Source organism: Anabrus simplex, chromosome 2, assembly GCF_040414725.1.
Source record: "Anabrus simplex isolate iqAnaSimp1 chromosome 2, ASM4041472v1, whole genome shotgun sequence".
In the NCBI taxonomy this organism is placed as follows: Eukaryota; Metazoa; Arthropoda; class Insecta; order Orthoptera; family Tettigoniidae; genus Anabrus; species Anabrus simplex.
The window spans coordinates 870,520,289-870,539,012 of NC_090266.1; the positions used below are offsets into that span (position 1 = coordinate 870,520,289).

Sequence of the window (18,724 nt, forward strand, 5' to 3'; positions counted from 1 at the left end):
TTATTCTGGCTGTTCTTGTAGGCTCCAACCACCGTTGTCTGGATGTGCCAATTCTGTCTAATAGAGATGTCTTTATTCCAGCTTCTTTCCTCTCCTCCTCCTTTCTCAACTTGTCCATCTTTGTCCTCTGGATGGTGGATGTAAGAAATTTCATCTCTGATGCTTGCAGTCTTGATGAATCTCTTTTTGTGAGGGTGCACGCTTCAATACTTTAGGTCAATATTGGTATGAAATAGCTGTTAAACATCATCAGTTTGGCCGGTTTTGGAATAATGTCATCCCATAAAAGAGTTCTTAATGGTTGGTAGAATTCTGATCCCTTTTGCACACTGCATGTAATTTCCTTTCTGACCAAATTATCACTGGAGATTTACACTTCCAAGGTAAGGAAAACTATCCACACACTCTAGCTGGTGGTCTCCTAGTTTTACACTTGCTGGAGACGCCCTTCTCTGTTGACTGCCATCACCACTGTCTTGGTCTCGCTGATGTTGAGGTTATATTCCTGGAACTGGGATTTCCATACATTGAGTCTGGTCTGTACTTCCTCTTCTGTTTCACCCCAAATCATGATATCATCAGCAAAGGCCAAAGCATTCAGTTCACCTAATTTTTCCTTGACGTTCATTACATTGTCCACATAACAGTGATGAACAGTAGGGGAGACAGTGCACTTCCTTGCTGAACTCCATTCTTGGTCTCAAACCATGATGATCGAGCTTTCGCAATTTGTACACCAGCTAGTACAATCTTTGTACAACATCTGAATTTTCCTTACCAGTCCTTCAGGCACATTGCTTTTCCTCAGACACCCCCAGATCTTATCTCTTATAACACTATCATAGGCCTTTTCTACATCCAGGAATACAATGACCAGGTTCTTGCCTTTCTCCCAATACTTTTCCATCAGCATGCGGGTGCTAAAAATTAGATCCACTGTTGATCTGTTACTTCTGAATCCATATTGCTTCTCCTCTAACTGTGTTTCAATGATCTTCTCTAGAATGTTTAGCCCATGAGACAGCAGTGTTATTCCCCTATAGTTGGTGGGTTTCCGTCTGTTGGCTTTCTTAAACGGGAATTATAATCCCCTTGCTCAAATCTGCAGGTATTTTGTTGTCTGTCCATACGGCATTCAGTACTCTAAGCAGCCACTGTATACTCTGGATGCCTGCTGCCTTCATCATGTCCACATTCACTTCATCTGCGCCTGACGATTTTCCTTTAGGCATAGATTTTCAGGCTGTCTAAGTTTCTGTCCAGATGATGGGAGGTTCCTTACTATAGGCTTGGCTTTCCAGTTCTGTATTTTGTTCCTGAACTGGTCTATTCAGTACGGGGTCAAAATGGTTCTTCAGGACTTCTCTCATGTCACATTCTGTGCTAACCAGATTTCCATTTTCATCTTCAAGTGCCTTTATGATATTTATTGACTTTCTTTTACCTCTGATAAACAATACAGTAGTTTCTTATTGCCTCTGCTGTCTTCCTTCAGTTTCTGAGTGAATATATTCCATGTCTTGGTCTTTTCATCTGTAACTGTTATTTTAACGTCTAGTTTCTTGTTTTGGTGTAACTGTTCAAGGTTTCTGATCTTTGCCTCATCTCCAGTAAGACCCGGTTTATTTTTCTCGTCTCCTTTCTAGCATGTTCTGGACTTGGCCTCGTGCTACTATATCGGGAGTACAGTAGTTCGTGCAAATTTCAAACTTGCAATTTCAATTTCTGTTTGTGCTTAGTAGTGGCATATGGTACTGGTATTGTAATTACGATACGTCTGAACGTAGTTCAAAATTATTGTAGTGAACTGTACAGTAGTATACGAGTAATATCTTATTAGAAATAGGCGGCCTTAGTTCATTACTGTAAAAATTTTGTGTAGTATAGTAGAGGTATCTGTAGAAACTCTCTTACTAAAATTCTGTTGTTGTAATTAGGAGAGGCTTAACTGAAATATAGAATTGTGTAGTTTTTGTGTATTCCTATTCGTATACAGTAATTAACAGTAGTTTTTATCTGTTAGGGTGTTGTAGGATAAAGATAGAATACAACTAAGTAGTATTATAGTGTAGTACTGCATTAATTACCTAATTGTCATGTGATCTTTGAGTACTGACCTAGACAATATTTCATTTCGTTCATTTTTTTTTTGGCACAAAACAAGTTATTTTATTTCTCCTTTTCTTTTCATTTTCACCGTAAAGAATGGCTAAAGAGTGCAAGTGTAGGAACTGTGGGTTTGGCGAGGCACTGAGGAGCATGAGGGAGGAGTTGGAGAGTTTGAGGGAGATAATTGGATTCTCACAGAAGACAGGAAAGAAGATAGGACTCCCTCTTTTTTTTTTTTCCTAGTTGCTTTACGTCGCACCGACACAGATAGGTCTTATGGCGACGATGGGACAGGGAAGGGCTAGGAGTGGGAAGGAAGCGGCCATGGCCTTAATTAAGGTACAGCCCCAGCATTTGCCTGGTGTGAAAATGGGAAACCATGGAAAACCATTTTCAGGGCTGCCAACAATGGAGTTCGAACCTACTATCTCCCGAATACTGGATACTGGCCGCACTTAAGCGACTGCAGGACTCCCTCAAAAAGTGTACAGGTTACAGTAGGTGTACAAGAGGGAGGGAAAGGAAAGGGGGGAACTGTAGAAGACAGGTGGTCTAATGTTCTAAGGGGAAGAAGATTGCAGGCTAAGGGTGCTATGCAGGATCAGAACTCAGGACGGGTATCTGTGAGAAATCAGTACGAGCCACTCCAGGTAAAGCAACAGAGGGAAGATGAGGAACAGGGAACTGTTGCTGAGATGTGTGGAAGTAGGAGGAAGGGAAAAGGTAGGAAAGGAAAATGTAGAGTAGAGGATAGAAAAAGACAGGTGGAACAGGGTCATGGGAGGGAGATAAGGGAGGAGGAAGTAGCTTCTGCAGCTATCAGGAAAGATAGGGCTGACCAGGAAGGGAGGGGATCAAAGGAGGTAGGTAGGGTTGAGGCTCTGAGCATGGGGGATTCCATCATTAGACACGTGGGGAAAGTGTGTGGAGGAAAGAGAACCAGGGTAGAGTGTTATCCAAGAATTAGGTTGAGGCAAATGCTGAGAAAAGTAGAGGAGAAAGAGGAGGGGAAGGAGAAGGTGGTAGTTTTTCACGTTGGTACCAACAACGTAAGGCAAGCTAATATAAGTACCAACATAGTTGGAGATGTGTGGGACCTGGTAAATGCACGGGTGAAGTTTAAGAAAGCGGAGATTGTTATCAGTGGAATACTGTGTAGGAGGGATACTGACTGGAGGGTGATTGGGGATTTAAAAGAGACTATGGAGTGGGTATTTGGGAAACTGGGAGTGAAATTCCTAGACCCTAATGGGTGGGTAGGAGATAGGGATCAGTGCTCAGATGGCCTTCACTTAAATCGCAGTGGGACGTATAAGTTAGGAAATTAGTTTAGAAGGGTAATAGAGAGGTACAATCAGGGAAACAGTGTTGTCTAGGGAGCGGTGATGAGGGTACAGAGATCTGGAAGTCAAGTAGGGATGACATATAAATATTAGTGTTGAACTGTTGAAGTACTGTAAAGAAAGGAATAGAATTAAGTAACTTAATAGATATATATTTACCAGATATTGTAATAGGAGTTGAATCATGGCTGAGAAATGATTTAATGGATGCAGAAATATTCTCACGGAACTGGAGTGTGTACCGTAGAGATAGGATAGGAATGGTGGGAGGGGGGGTATTCATCCTGGTGAAAGAAGAATTTGTAAGCTACAAAAAAGTTGAGAAAGATGAGAAACATGAAATTCTAGGTGTGAGGCTCATTTCTAAAGATAATAGGCAACTTGATGTCTTTAGAGTGTACAGACCAGGAAAGGGTAGTGCTGACATGGATTCAGAATTATTTTATAAGATAATCAGCTATGTGGGAAACGACATGGAAAGGAATGTGATTGTAGCGGGTGATCTCAATTTACCAATGTCAATTAGGAAGGGAATGTGAACGACAGGAAGCATGACCAACAAATGGCAAATAAGCCAATATGGCAAGGAGAGCCGATTCAGAAAGTGACTGAACCAACTAGAGGGAAAAATATCCTGGACGTGGTGCTGATAAAGCCAGATGAGCTCTATACAGAAACCGAAGTAACAGATGGCATTAGTGGTCATGAAGCTCTTTTTGTCGTAGTTAAAAATAAATGTGATTGAAAGGAAGGTTTTAAAAGTAGGACTATTACGCAGTACCATATGGCTGATAAAGCAGACGTGAGGCAGTTTTTAAAAAGTAATTACGATCGGTGGAAAACTGTAAATAAGAATGTAAACAGACTCTGGGGTGGGTTTAAAGCAATTGTTGAGGAATGTGAAAACAGGTTTGTACCTTTAAAGGTGGTAAGGAATGGTAAAGACCAACCTTATTATAATAGAGAAATAAAGAGACTAAGAAGGAGGTGCAGATTGGAAAGAAATAAAGAGTTAGAAATGGCTGTGGAAGTAAGGAGAAATTGAAGGAACTTACTAGGAAATTGAATCTAGCAAAGAAGGCAGCTAAGGATAACATGATGGCAAGCATAATTGGCCATACAAATTTTAGTGAAAAATGGAAGGGTATGTATAGGTATTTTAAGGCAGAAACAGGTTCCAAGAAGGACATTCCAGGAATAATTAATGAACAAGAAGAGTGTGTATGTGAGGATCGTCAAAAGGCAGAAGTATTCAGACAGCAGTATGTAAAGATTGTCGGTTACAAGGAAAATGTCCAGATAGAGGTGACTAGGGGTAAAGAAGTATTAAAATTTACATATGATAACAATGATATTTACAAAAATATACAAAAGTTGAAAACTAGAAAAGCGGCTGGAATTGATAAGATTTCTGGGGATATACTAAAGATAATGGGTTGGGTTATAGTACCATATCTGAAGTACTTATTTTTTTGGTTGAAGGAGCTATACCAAATGAATGGAGAGTTGCTATAGTAGCCCCTGTATATAAAGGAAAGGGTGATAGACAAAGTTTAAAATTACAGGCCAGTAAGTTTGACATGCGTCGCATGTAAGCTTCGGGAAGGCACTCTTTTTGATTACATTCGACATGTTTGCGAAATTAATAACTGATTCGATAGAAGGCAATTCGGTTTTAGGAAAGGTTATTCCACTGAAGCTCAACTTGCAGGATTCCAGCAAGATATAGCAGATATTTTGGATTCTGGAGGTCAAATGGACTGTATCGCGATTGACTTGTCTAGAGCATTTGATAGGGTGGATCATAGGAGACTACTGGCAAAAATGAGTGCAATTGTACTAGACAAAAGAGTGACTGAATGGATTGCTATATTTCTAGAAATTAGATCTCAGAGAATTAGTGTAGGCGAAGCTTTATCTGACCCTGTAATAATTAAGAGGGAAATTCCTCAAGGCAGTATTATTGGACCTTTATGGTTTCTTATATATATAAATGATTTGAGTAAAGGAGTGGAATCAGAGGTAAGGATTTTTGCGGATGATGTTATTCTCTATAGAGTAATAAATAAGTTACAAGATTGTAAGCAACTGCAAAATTACCTCGATAATGTTGTGAGATAGACAGTAGGAAATGATATGATGATAAACGCGGTTGAAAGTCAGGTTGTGAGTTTCACAAATAGGAAAAGTCCTCTCAGTTTTAATTACTTCGTTGATGGAGTGAAAGTTCCTTTTTGGGACCAATGTAATTATCTGGGTGTAAATATATGGAAAGATCTTCATTGGGATAATCACATAAATGGGATTGTAAATAAAGGATACAGATCTCTGCACATTGTTGTGAGGGTGTTTGTGGGTTGTAGTACGGATAAAAAGGAGAGAGCTTGTAAGTCTCTGGTAAGAACCCAACTAGAGTATGGTTCCAGTGTATGGGACCCTCACCAGGATTACTAGGAAAAATCCAAAGGAAAGCAGCTCGATTTTTTCTGGGTGATTTCCGACAAAAGAGTAGTGTTACAAAAATGTTGCAAAGTTTGGGCTGGGAAGAACTGGGAGAAAGGAGGTGAGCTGCTCGACTGAGTGGTATGTTCCGAGCTGTCAGAGAAGAAATGGCGTGGAATGACATTAGTAGACGATCAAATTTGAGTGGCGTCTTTAAAAGTAGGAAAGATCACAATATGAAGATAAAGTTGGAATACAAGAGGACAAATTGGGGCAAATATTCATTTATAGGAAGGGGAGTTAGGGATTGGAATAACTTACCAAGGGATATGTTCAATAAATTTCCAATGTCGTTGAAATCATTTAAGAAAAGGCTAGGAAAACAACAGATAGGGAATCTGCCAGCTGGTCGACTGCCCTAAATGCAGATCAGTATTGATTGATTGTCAGGCATTGTGTGACCATATGTAGTGGAGGGAGCAGTTATTTTCGCAAGCGGCTGGCCCGTTGTGATTTTTAATAAACTACTTGGAACGACACTTTTAAAAATTCATCACATAAACTGGGTGAGCAAAAATTTATCATGAACTTATACGGTGTTTTTGCTTAAAGACTTAATACAATACGCCCTTCAGGCATTAATTGCTACCTGAACTTCATTCAGTGTGTAAAATTTGAGCACTTAATATCTCCAGTCCATTTTCAACTTTACACAGTGGACTTTCAATGGACAAATGTTTGAAGTGTACTTAATTGAAAAACTATCTGTTCGGGAACACATGTTATACGCTCAGTGTCTACTTAGTTTATACTAAGCATCCAGATTTTTTCCTTTTCCCTCCTTCCCCTATCTTACGATTTTTCCCTCTATCTATCTTTCTTCTATTTTATAGACCTAATTTCTATTTTCTACTTGTGTGTTACTTAAATTTCTAACCCTGCTTGTTTTTATAATCAGAATTGTGGCCTTTACGCATCTTTGTTCGTAAAATTGTTACCTCTTTTTTCTTAAGGTCTCTATTTTTCCTGTCAAATATTGTTTTCCTGGATGAATCTTTCGTTATAAGCTTGATGAAACTCTTTTTGTGCCACTTCCAAATCTAGTCACGATCTACACGATCGCATTTGTTAATGTTCTGTGTTATTTTTTCAAAATTCGCATGAATTTTCATGTTAAAACTTGGTTACTGTAATCATCTGTTCTTATTTGAGGTTTATTGTAATTTTCTTTTTTCAAATTAACTCCTTTTCACGGATAAGTATCTGATGTTATACCTTTTCCCTTTATTTGAATTATGTACTTACCACGCAAAATCCTCTCGGTTCGCCTAGCAATGCTGTGCTTGCCCGCTAATTTTGTGGTTCTGGTATTTGACTGACTAAGTTCTCAATGATTCTGTTCCTTCACCCTGGGAACCAACCGTATCTGAGGTTGTGATATTTTGCGTAGGCCTGTCTGCGTCTGTAATATTTCCACCAGTCGCATGGTTGCCTGTCACTCAGGAAATAAGTTGGTCAGATACTTGTTCATAAAATCATGAGAACATACATACTGCGGTTAATATTACTCCTTTCCGCCGATACTACTCTAAAAAAATTATATTCCTACATCACAGCACATAATAGTTTCTCAAATCCCATACTAATAGACGGTGGTTACTGTCAAGATTCTCGCTGGGTATTACTCCGACATCTGTTACCATTCTGCTCCTTTCTTCATCTGAGATGACATAATCAATTACAGTCTTTTGTAGTCCGTCCCAACTGTATCGTGTTGTCTTATGGCTCTGTCTCTCCTTGAACCAACTATTTTTCACCACCATCACATTTCTCATACAGGAGTCGAGGAGATGTTCACCTTCTATATTCCTTCCATCATATCCATGAGGTCCCATTACGTTCTCATATCCTGTTCAGTGTGTCCCAATCTGTGCATTCAGATCTCCTTTAATGGTTACTCTCTCTTTACTAATAACTTTTTCCAAATCATCAAGTAACTGGTTCTTATCCTCTTGACAACATCCAGTTTGAGCTGCATACACCTGTATCAAAGTTAGTTTTTCTTTCCCTAAATGCACAGTCACCTTTATTATTCTCTCACTAACATCCTGAATGTCAGCGACTCCTTCTAGATCTTTACTCACGATGAAACCAACACCGTTCCTCATCACTTTGTCATTTCTATGCCAAAAGAGTGTATACTGTTTTCTTAATTTCTTCATTCCTTTCCCTCTCCATTTGGTTTCACTCAGCCCCAGTATCATTCATTTCCTCCTTTCCATGAGGTTCACTAGTTCTTCACATTTTCCTGTGAGACTGAGTAAGTTAATGGTCCTAATCTGTGTTAGTCTCCTCCAGGATTTTTGCATTTTTGCAAGACCCTGTCTATCATCAGGCCATAAACCATCATCTCTGACACGAGTCTGCTCGTGCTGGCGTTTTAATTTCGTTGATAAATGCATTCCAAGGCTCTTATGTGTTTTGAATGCAACTACAAATAAGCTCTTTTTTTCTGGCTTACTAGGCCTAGCATAATTGAGAATTTTCTTTCAGGGTTTACTCCCTTAGCCTTTGAAGATCCCTCCTCATCCCACAAGGCACGGGGTTCTATGTGTACTACCCCCAGAGGAATGGGTTGCCTCCTCCACCAGCTCCACCGTACCGCTTTTGCTGCCACTGAGGTCTTTACTCGTTACCCTGAGCTGGGACTCTTTACTAGATGTTACACACCGGGCCAGTGTGCTCTGGGACTCATGTAGGCAGGGGCGCCACTCCCTTGGCAGGGCTGCCTCTATGAGGGTCCTTACCTGTTACCTTGAGACATGCCTATTAATAACTTATATTAAGCCCTTCACACCCAAAATACCAACACTTTGAAAACAAAGGAAGAAATAATCCTTCCAGTAGTTCAAAGGTAAAGCCAAGCTTGAAGGGTAAAAAGAAACATCCATGCATGAAAACTAATTAAGAGAACATAATCAGATAGCAGTGATTTGCTAGGTATGAACATAGTTGATATTACACACTAATGAAGATGGTACCTAATTTTGGACCTTGTGAGGTTTCTTCTGCTAATGCCCGTGAAAATTGCCTGGTTCCTTAATTTGTATTTGAACAGCTAAGATGGAGGACGGATACAGGTGGGTTGTAAGTGTGTTCCTAATGATAATCGTGTTTTTTGTGGTCCAAGTGCTTTTATCACGGTTACGTGTGAATTAAATTCAGCAGATTAGCGTATACTTTGATGTTAAGTGCGGTATAACTTGTTCGGAAGATATACTCTCCAATAATAAGCTGCAAATAAGTGCACACGTATTGTGTATTAACGGCAAGCAGCAGAGAATGGTGTCCAGTCAGCGTCTAAAGCACAAGCCTTCAGCCAGTGACACATCTACCTCCATCCTGACTGAGTATTCTACTACTAGCAGTTGTCGGCGATGTCCAGCTGAACCCAGGACCGGAGGTAAATACCAGCCTTAGCATCTACTACCAGAATGTCTGTAGTCTTAAGAAATCACTCATGGACTTTAACGTCTCTCTGAGCGACATGCATTACGACTGCGTGTGTTTAACGGAGTCTTGGCTTAACTCTTCAATTGACAATAATGAAATACTGCACGACAATTATGTTATTTTCCGCCAGGATAGGCAAAATATCATTACTAATAAGAACAAGGGAGGTGGGGTTTTAATAGTAGTGAATTCTGTTCACGGTTCAGTGCAACGACCCGACCTAGCAGGAAACTGGGAATGTGTTGTTGTGAAAGCCACCCCTTCCCCTAGCCAAGCGCTGCACATAGTTTGCTGTTACCTGCCCCCGGACGAGGTGAAAGTACGGCTCACAGATTTCCGAGAAACCCTGGCTCGAATCAATCGTGCAGCAAAACAAAATGACACCACTATTACCGTGTGCGATGATTTCAATATAAGCCAATTAGCCTGGGCCTCAGACGATTCAGGATCTATTAATCCTATTCTCACCCATGTCAACGAGGAAGCCTGCTTTCTTTTAGAGATCACCAATGAATTTAACCTTCGCCAAGTTTGCGGTTTTCCTACATGAGGAAATAACTTCCTGGACCTTGCTTTCATGTCTGTAAAAGTCTCTAATAATACCCTGTGTGAAGCAACAGAACAATTAGTACAATCACATCATTCTGCGCTTGAGCTCAGACTTCATATTTCCCGTGTTCCTCGTTTACCACAGACTACAAAATCATTATTCGTATGGACAAAAGCAGATTTTCCCCATCTACGAAATATCTTATCCCGCTGTCCGTGGAACTTGCTGGAATCCTGTCCATCTCTTGATGCCGCAGTTGACTTGTCTTATGACACTGCACAGCGCTCTTAAGGACGCCATACCTTCCCGCATAATGAAGACTAGGCATCTTCCCTCTTGGTATGATTCCGAACTTACAGACAAAATGCAGGCAAAGGAAAGAGCAAGGAAACTAGCTGCAAGGTCTTCACTTCCCTCAGATTACATTGAATTCGAGACGCTAAGAAAGGAATACAAACAAATGCAGCAGAGAAAGTACAGGGATTATGTCGGGTCTGTTGAGGAGGATATTATCAGACATCCACAAAGATTTTGGAAATTTATTAACTGCAAATCAAAATCTAGGCAGCTACCCTCTTTGATGACTAATGAAGACAAGGAAATTAGCTCACTGAAAGAAATTCTGGATAATTTTGCTGACACTTTCAAAAAATTCCATCCACCCAGTATTCCCTGTAATTCTCACACCAAACAATTGGGGAAATTAACGTATCATCAGTTGTAACTTCAGCATCGGAAGTCTGCAACATCTTGAAGTCGATGGATACGAAGAAGTCATGTGGTCTAGATCACATTCCAGGAATTGTGTTACGTGAGTGTGCTGAGGAGCTGGAAACCCCACTAGCCATGATAATCAACTGCTCTTCGTACAGGCAATTTCCTGTCCGAATGGAAGAAAGGATATGTTATTTCAGTCTTTAAGAAAGGTGACAGATCTTTATTTGTCAATTACAGACCAGTAGTTCTTCTTTCACTCATTTCCAAAGTAGCGGAAAAAAGTCGTGTACGAAGCCTTGTGCAGTGTAGTCAGTGGTTTAATTAATATTAACCAGCATGGTTTTGTCCAGAAACGCTCAACTACCACCAATCTTGCTGTGTACTCCCACTTCATATCTAGCGTTCTGGACAATTGCAAGCAGGTTGATGTCGTGTACACGGACTATTCCAAGGCTTTCGACTCTGTGCAGTATAATGCTCTTCTGACTAAGTTGTCAGCATATGGCATTCATGGAAGCTTACTTGAATGGTTTAAATGCTAACTTTACGACAGGGGGAATTCAGTAAAATATGAGGGTATCATTTCTCGTCCTTATCAGCCCATGTCTGGCGTTCCACAAGGTTCACTACTGGGACCTCTGTGTTTCCTTCTATTTGTTAATGATCAGCCATCACAAATCCATTCGAGCAACTACCTGCTCTATGCTGATGACCTTAAACTCTACAGGGTAATTGAAAAAATGAGTGACTGAATTCTTACAGTCTGATATAAGTAATATTAGTGATTGGCACAAAAAGTGGCTTTTAACCCTAAATCTTTCAAAGTGCAGTGCAATATCCTTCACGAGAAAGTCGCGAGTCATTGTATTCAATTTTATCATATGAAGGATCAAGAAGTGAAGTGTGTTAATAAAGTAACAATCTTGGTGTTATTTTTAGCAATCAAAATGGTCTATCTTTCAATGAGCATGTGTTAAATATCGTTTACAAGGCATTCAAAATGTTAGGTTTCTTAAAATTGCAAGAGTTTTAAATCTGTTGTCCCATTGAAAAGCCTGTATTTCTCACTTATACGCTCTAGTCTAGAGTACTGCTCGTAAGTGTGGATTCCCTCACAGCAATACTTAGTTAATGCCTTAGAGCGAGTACAGATCAGATTCTCAAAATGGATTAGTAAAAAATGTTTGAGTATCAAGTTGTCATCAATAGATTATGATTTGTTTTTGTACAAACAAGTGCATTGAGTCTCTTACAACTAATAATAATAATAATAATAATAATAATAATAATAATAATAATAATAATAATGTTATTTGCTTTACGTCCCACTAACTACTTTTACGTTTTTGGAGACGCCGAGGTGCCGGAATTTTGTCCTGCAGGAGTTCTTTTACGTGCCAGTAAATCTACCGACGCGAGGCTGACGTATTTGAGCACCTTCAAATACCACCGGACTAAGCCAGAACCGAACCTGCCAAGTTGGGATCAGAAGGCCAGCGCCTCAACCGTCTGAGCCACTCAGCCTGGCCCTCTTAGAACTAGGCGTAGGTATGTCAACGCACGTTTCATACACAAACGTATCGGTAATTTCCTTGATTGTCCCGATTTACTCCAGTTGATACCAATTCATGTTTCTTCCCACAACACCCGACAGGATGTCGCCTTTCACTTACCCAGATGCAGAACGGAATCACACAGGAACTTTTGGTTTATGCAGGCTCCAAGATCCCTGAATCAAATTAGCGTGACGGTGTATATATTTCACTCGTCACGTAGTGAAATTTACAGACGACATCTTATGGATGCTTCAGAGACAGTGTGTTCCTTGTATCTTGTTCTGTGCATTTGATAACTGAAAGTTATACTTCCTTCCTTCGGTCATTTCAAATGTATGAACAGTTTTCTGTTTTCATTTCTTCCTTATGCGTTTTATAAATATGTATATATTATATACTGCTTAGTTATAATTAGTAGTAGTAGTAGTAGTAGTAGTAGTAGTAGTAGTAGTAGTAAGTGCTGTTAATATTGTTATTATTTGAATGTTTTATATCATCTGTAATTGGAGAATTAATAACTCTGTTGATGAGAAATAAAACAAATCAAATAAAATAAACTTCAATATTAAGCTTGGTTGTCTTATATATTCTCAGTGTACAGTGCAGATTTATCAGTACCACCTAGCAAAGCCCATTTGAATTCACCTGTGAAGAAATTTGATTGGCTAAATTCAGCAGCTAATAAAACGACAACGGCGTGAGACATCGAATTACCGTTTTAAAATTATTCATCAGTTTCACCGACCCTCTAACGCTCATATATCCCATTCACATTGTTTCCAACCACCCTGTATTTTAGGCACCTACGAGAGGCGTTTGAAAAGTCAGTGCAAAAATAAACATTACTTATGTGTTTGGGATAAACCTTTTTTATTTTTAGACATAGTCTCCTTTTAGGCTTATAAACTTCGTCCAACGATGTTCTAGTTTGTTGATCCCTTCCGAATAATAGGATTTGTTCAAGCCTGCAAAATATCCATTAGTTTGCAATCACCTCCTTGTTTGAATAAAATCTTCGTCCCGCCAGCCATTTCTTCAAATTGGGGAACAAATACTAGTCCAAGGGAGCCAAGCCTGGAGAATAGGGGGATGTGAAACGAGTTGGAATCCTATTTCCATTAATTTTGTGACCACAACTGCTGAGGTGCGTGCTGGTGCATTGTCGTGATGGAAAAGGACTTCCTTGTGGGCCAATCGCGGGCGTTTTTCTTGCAGCTCGGTTTTCAAACGGTCCAATAACAATGAATAATATGCACCTGTAATAGTTTTACCCTTTAACAGATAGTCGATGAGGATTATCCCTTGCGAATCCCAAAAGACAGTTATAACCTTTCCAGCCGAAGGAACGGTCTTCGCCTTTTTTAGTGCAGATTTTCCCTTGGTAACCCATTGTTCAGATTGTTGTTTGGTCTCAGGAGTATAGTAATGTATCCATGTTTCATCCACAGTGACGAAACGACGTTTAAATTCCTCCGGATTCTTCTGGAACAGCTGCAAACCAGCCTTGCAACACTTCACACGATTCCGTTTTTGGTCAAGTGTGAGCAATCGCGGCACCCATCTTGTGGATAGCTTTCTCATGTCGAAATGTTTATGCTAAATATTATGTACCTGTTCAGTCGAGATGCCCACAGCACTATCAATCTCACGCACCTTAACTCTTCTGCCATCCATCACCATATCATGGATTTGATCAATGATTTTTGGATTCGTAACCTCCAGAGGCCGTCCAGAACATTCAGCGTCACTTGTGCCCATATGGCCAGTCCGAACATTTTTAAACCACTTATAAACTGTTCTAATCGAAGGTGCAGAGTCACCATAATGTTTATCAAGCTTCTCTTTAGTCTCCTGAAGCATTTTGCCTTTCATAAAGTAATGATTAATCACCACATGAAATTCTTTCTCGTCCATTCCTTGAAAATCACTCGACTTCCTTGATTCACACGAATGCCAAACACAAAGAAATAGACCAATATGGCTGAAACTCGGTGTGTGCTCATTCAAGAGATGCTACTTACTAAACATGACCTCGATACGCGCAGGTGGTGCCATCTCTCGGACTTTGCACGGACTTTTCAAATCACCTTCGTATGCAATTTTCGACCGGTTGTTTGGGGTTTCTTCAGCCCTGCTTTAAAGGTGGACACTTCCATCACTAGTTAAAACATGAGAGACTGCTTATTCCACAGAGATATAACCAATAGTCAGAACATTAAACAATAAGATACAAACCTCTGTCTTCCATTCGACGAATAAGTTCATGTTCTCCCCATTTTAATACTGCTTGTAGAACTTCTAATTCACTTGCCTGAAACAAAAGTATACAAAAATAGAATCCTTCATCACAAGGAGATAAATGTTATACTCGAAACAGAAAATTAAAACATCTCAAAAGGAAAGAAGTCCAGCACTAATAGATAAAAGGTGTATTTGCAAGACATTAATCAGGCTTAATCATTCAGCAAAATTCATAATAATGAAAATCGTTCAAGAGAACTATCCAAGATTCAGCATAATTTTCAACAAGTATAAAGTCCAGATCAGACAGTTTTGCTTTGAATTATATGCCTGCAAATAGACAGACTCACCTTATCAGCAAAGATATGCCGTAATTACTATAATTTTCTTCATATTCCAAAAATGAAAGTAATTTCTACTAAAGCCACAAAGGCCTATAGAATAATGATAAAATCAGATCTTCACCTATTCATAATCTCAGCGCTCAGTGGAACAGAGCAAGACCTTCGGAGGTGTAACCAGGTTCAAGATATCGAAAGAAAATGAATGGCATATAGGGATGCTGTAGTAGAAACAGCAAGGGACTGCCAAGGAACAACAGTGCGTACAGATGGGGAAAGAACACCTTGGTTTAATGATGAAGTGACAGCAGCTTGTAAAGGTAAAAAGGTGTATCAGAAATAGCTCCAAACAAGGACTGATACAGATAGGGAATTGTATGTAGATGAGAGAAACAGAGCAAAAGAAATAATTCTGTTAGTTTGTTAAGAAGAAAGCCACATGTCCCAGTGTTGAATGTAGTTAGTGTTTTCGACAGTCTGAAAAGCTTAAAGTTTGGTTAAGAAATAATTCTTGAATTCAAAAAGAAGTCATGGGAAGATTTTGGTAATAACCTTGAAAGGCTAGGTCAAGTGGCAGGGAAACCTTTCTGGACAGTAATAACCTTACAAAGGGAGAGAAAAAGAAAATGAATAGTGTTCTGGGTAAATCAGGTGAACTCACAACAGATGCCAGGGAATCACTAGACAGGTGGAAGGAATATTTTTAAAATCTTCTCAACATAAAAGGAAATCTTTCTATTGACGTTGCGAACAATCAAGATCAATGGGAAGGAGGACAATGATATCACAGAAATACGCTTGAGGAAGTGGAAAGGATAATAAACTCCATTGGCATAAAGCAGTGAGAATAGAAATGGAGAAATGTGATGAAGTTTGTCCAGGAGCTGACTTCCTTCTCACAGAGTAGCGCTGACCTACCTCTCAGTAGATGATCCATGTAAACTCTGAATTGTCTAACTCCTGTAAGAACCTTGAAGACAATGTCCCAATGCTACTTGAAGATGTTCCTCTTCAAACAAGATGAAACATTGGTTCCAGCATGACTGAGCACCCATGCACAGCACAATCATGGTGCGCTATCAAATGAACAAAATTTTTCCTCAGAGTTTGATTGTGTGTGTAAGCAGTATCGTCTGGCCAGCATGAAGGCTTGATCCAAGTCCCTTGGATTTTCCTTCCAGGGGACATGTTAAATCTAAAGCATATCACAGAGAAGTGAAAAACACACAACAGTGAAGGGAATGGTGTTCCACACAACAGTGAAGGGAATGGTGTTCGAGTCTTTACATTACACGAGTGAAAACCACAAGGTATTGATACAAGTCGAGAGAATTTTCTATCAGGATGCCAAGCATGTCTTACGGCTAATGGTGAACAATTCAAACACTTGTTTATGTCTACATACAAAGTTTTCCACGAACACTCTGTTCAAGTTTAGTTCAGGTATGACACAAAAATACACTAGCGGAAATGGAAAGAGTTAGACATGAATACCTTGACCGAATGCCACCAAAATTATACCTTAGTATTTCCATACCTGTGAGATAAGTTGACTGAAATTTTATTATCATACCACGTAATTGTTAGTACAAGAAAACGCCATTCCCAAAGATGGTGGCTGGTGTGCATATGTGATGGCTGTTGGGTGTGTCTAACGTTACTGTTTCTTTTCAAGTAGAGATCGCAACACAATATGCCTAGAGGACGTGCACAGGCAGCTTATCACTTTCTTTCGGACTTTGTAAAAAGTTGAATCGTGGGCATGCGGGATATGGGAATATCAAACCAACAGATTGCGCAGATAGTTGGCTGTAGTGCAGTACCTGCAAAACGAGTAGTGAAGAGATGGACTCAGGACAACAGTGTGGCATGAAGAGCAGGCACGGGTCCTTCCAGAAGGAATACATGACGAGAAGATTGTAGGATTCGTCTGCTGGCTCTGACGAACAGACGGATGACAACAGCTGAAATCTGGACAAAGGTTACAGGCAGAGTGTCACCACGAACTGTCAGGAACAGATTACTGGAAGCTGGGTTGAGATCTCGAGTTCCCATGCCTTGTTTACTGCTGACATCAAACCACAGACAACCGAGACTTGCATGGTATAGAGCCCACACTGCAGATCACACCAAAAATGCCTTGAGGAATGTAAGGATCCTTGACTGACTTGCCCGGTCCCCTGATTTGTCACCCATAGAGCATACCTGGGATGTGATGGGAAGACCAGTGTTCTACTAGGACCTTTCCAATGGACACACGGCCCTGCTGATTTTACAGACCGCCTGGCTAACACAACCTCGAAACACGCTAGTTACATATGGATGCTTCAATTCAGAATGCAAATACTGTCAAATTGTTTATGTATATGATAAAGCTTCATTATTGTCAACATAATTGCATCAATTACATCAGAGTTTAAATGTTCAGCTTGCCTATCACGTTATGTCCGTGAGCGATATCCAGATTAGCATGTAATCGGATGCGAGCTCGATCCCGCATGACATCACAAACCCATATAGCACTCCACAGCAAACGAGTGGTAAGCCACGGTGTTACATCATTATGAACGAGCAGTAGAACACTAGAAGTTCAAAATACCCTTATGCCTTATTTGTGAAAATTATACTAAAATAGATCAATTAAGCAGTTAATGTTTACCTGTCTGATATTATTAATGCTCTGACGGGAATACATTGAAACTTTACCATATTCATTTTTTACGTATTAACCGCCCAGTTACTCATTCCTGCCACCCGGCTGACAAAACTTTCTGGGGAAAACACTGAAGACCAGCTTCCACCCAGCAATCTTCATGAAGTGACACAACATGTGTCTCAGGCATGGCAAGAAATGCCTCAAGGTGATATTCAAAGGCTGTTTGCTTCCATGACACACCGAATACAAGAGTGTATTCGTGCCCGTGGGGGTCATACCTCATACCGATGGTGATGGACAGTTCCGAATAGGCTGAAAGTTTAATCATTTAATATCTGTTAATGATGAACAATTCCACAAAGTTTGATAAATATCGGAGTGGTACTTCATGGTGTAACAATTTCCATTTCTGCTAGTGTATATATACTTTTGGCTGGTGGTTTAATATCTCACCAACACGCTGAAGGTTTTTGACGATGCAAGGATAGGAAAGGGCTAGGATTGAAAAGGTAGCGGCCATGACATTTGCCTGGTGTGGAGATGGAAAACCATGAAAATCCATCTTCACGTCTGCTGATGGTGGGATTCGAACCCACCATCTCCTGAATGCAATCACACAGCTACGTGACCCTAACTACATGGCCAACTCGCTCGGTGACACTACAATAAATATTAATCCTAACTGCCATGAAATACAAAAGAAAACACACGAAACACAGCAGCCAAATGAATGAATGAAATGCAGACAAAAATCACTGTAGTGGCTGCACGTTCTGGGTCACGTAGCTGTCAGCTTGCATTTGGGAGGTAGTGGGTTTGAACCCCACTGTTGGCAGCAATGAAAATAGTTTTCCATGGTTTTCCATTTTCATGCCACGCAAATGCTGGAGCTGTAACTTAATCAAGGCCATGGTCGCTTCCCTTCCACTCCTAGCCCTTTCCTATCCCAGCATCGCCATGAAATGCATGGAAGTAGGGCACGGTACACCTCACATGTGCAATACCTCCGTTAAAATCTCGGAACTACACAACTACTCACCAGATTAATATAAAACAAATTTGAACCTTAGAAGCTCGTGCATACGGCATAAGTTTCAAACAATGGCAATATTTACCCTTTTTGGACAAGCTTGTGTAGTCATACTATAACGCAAGGTTCAGCAAACCTTCTGTCTTTTTGATATTCACAGGAATGTTCTCAATAAAGTATGAGCCAAAATTTAACGGACACTTTCTGTTTCAGTTTGTTTTGTTGT

At 40.0% G+C, this 18,724-nt stretch overlaps 1 protein-coding gene across 4 annotated transcripts in view; it reads right to left on the reverse strand.

Moving 5' to 3' along the window:
* The window catches only part of LOC136864528 (BTB/POZ domain-containing protein 7), a 191,115-nt gene that overhangs the window by 90,438 nt on the left and 81,953 nt on the right, over positions 1 to 18,724 (reverse strand). For all 4 annotated transcript variants that reach the window (XM_067141627.2, XM_067141625.2, XM_067141626.2 and 1 more), the window contains one exon: positions 14,466 to 14,541. In XM_067141627.2, the coding sequence (XP_066997728.1) occupies positions 14,466 to 14,541 (76 nt within the window). The remainder of the gene's footprint in view (positions 1 to 14,465; positions 14,542 to 18,724) is intronic.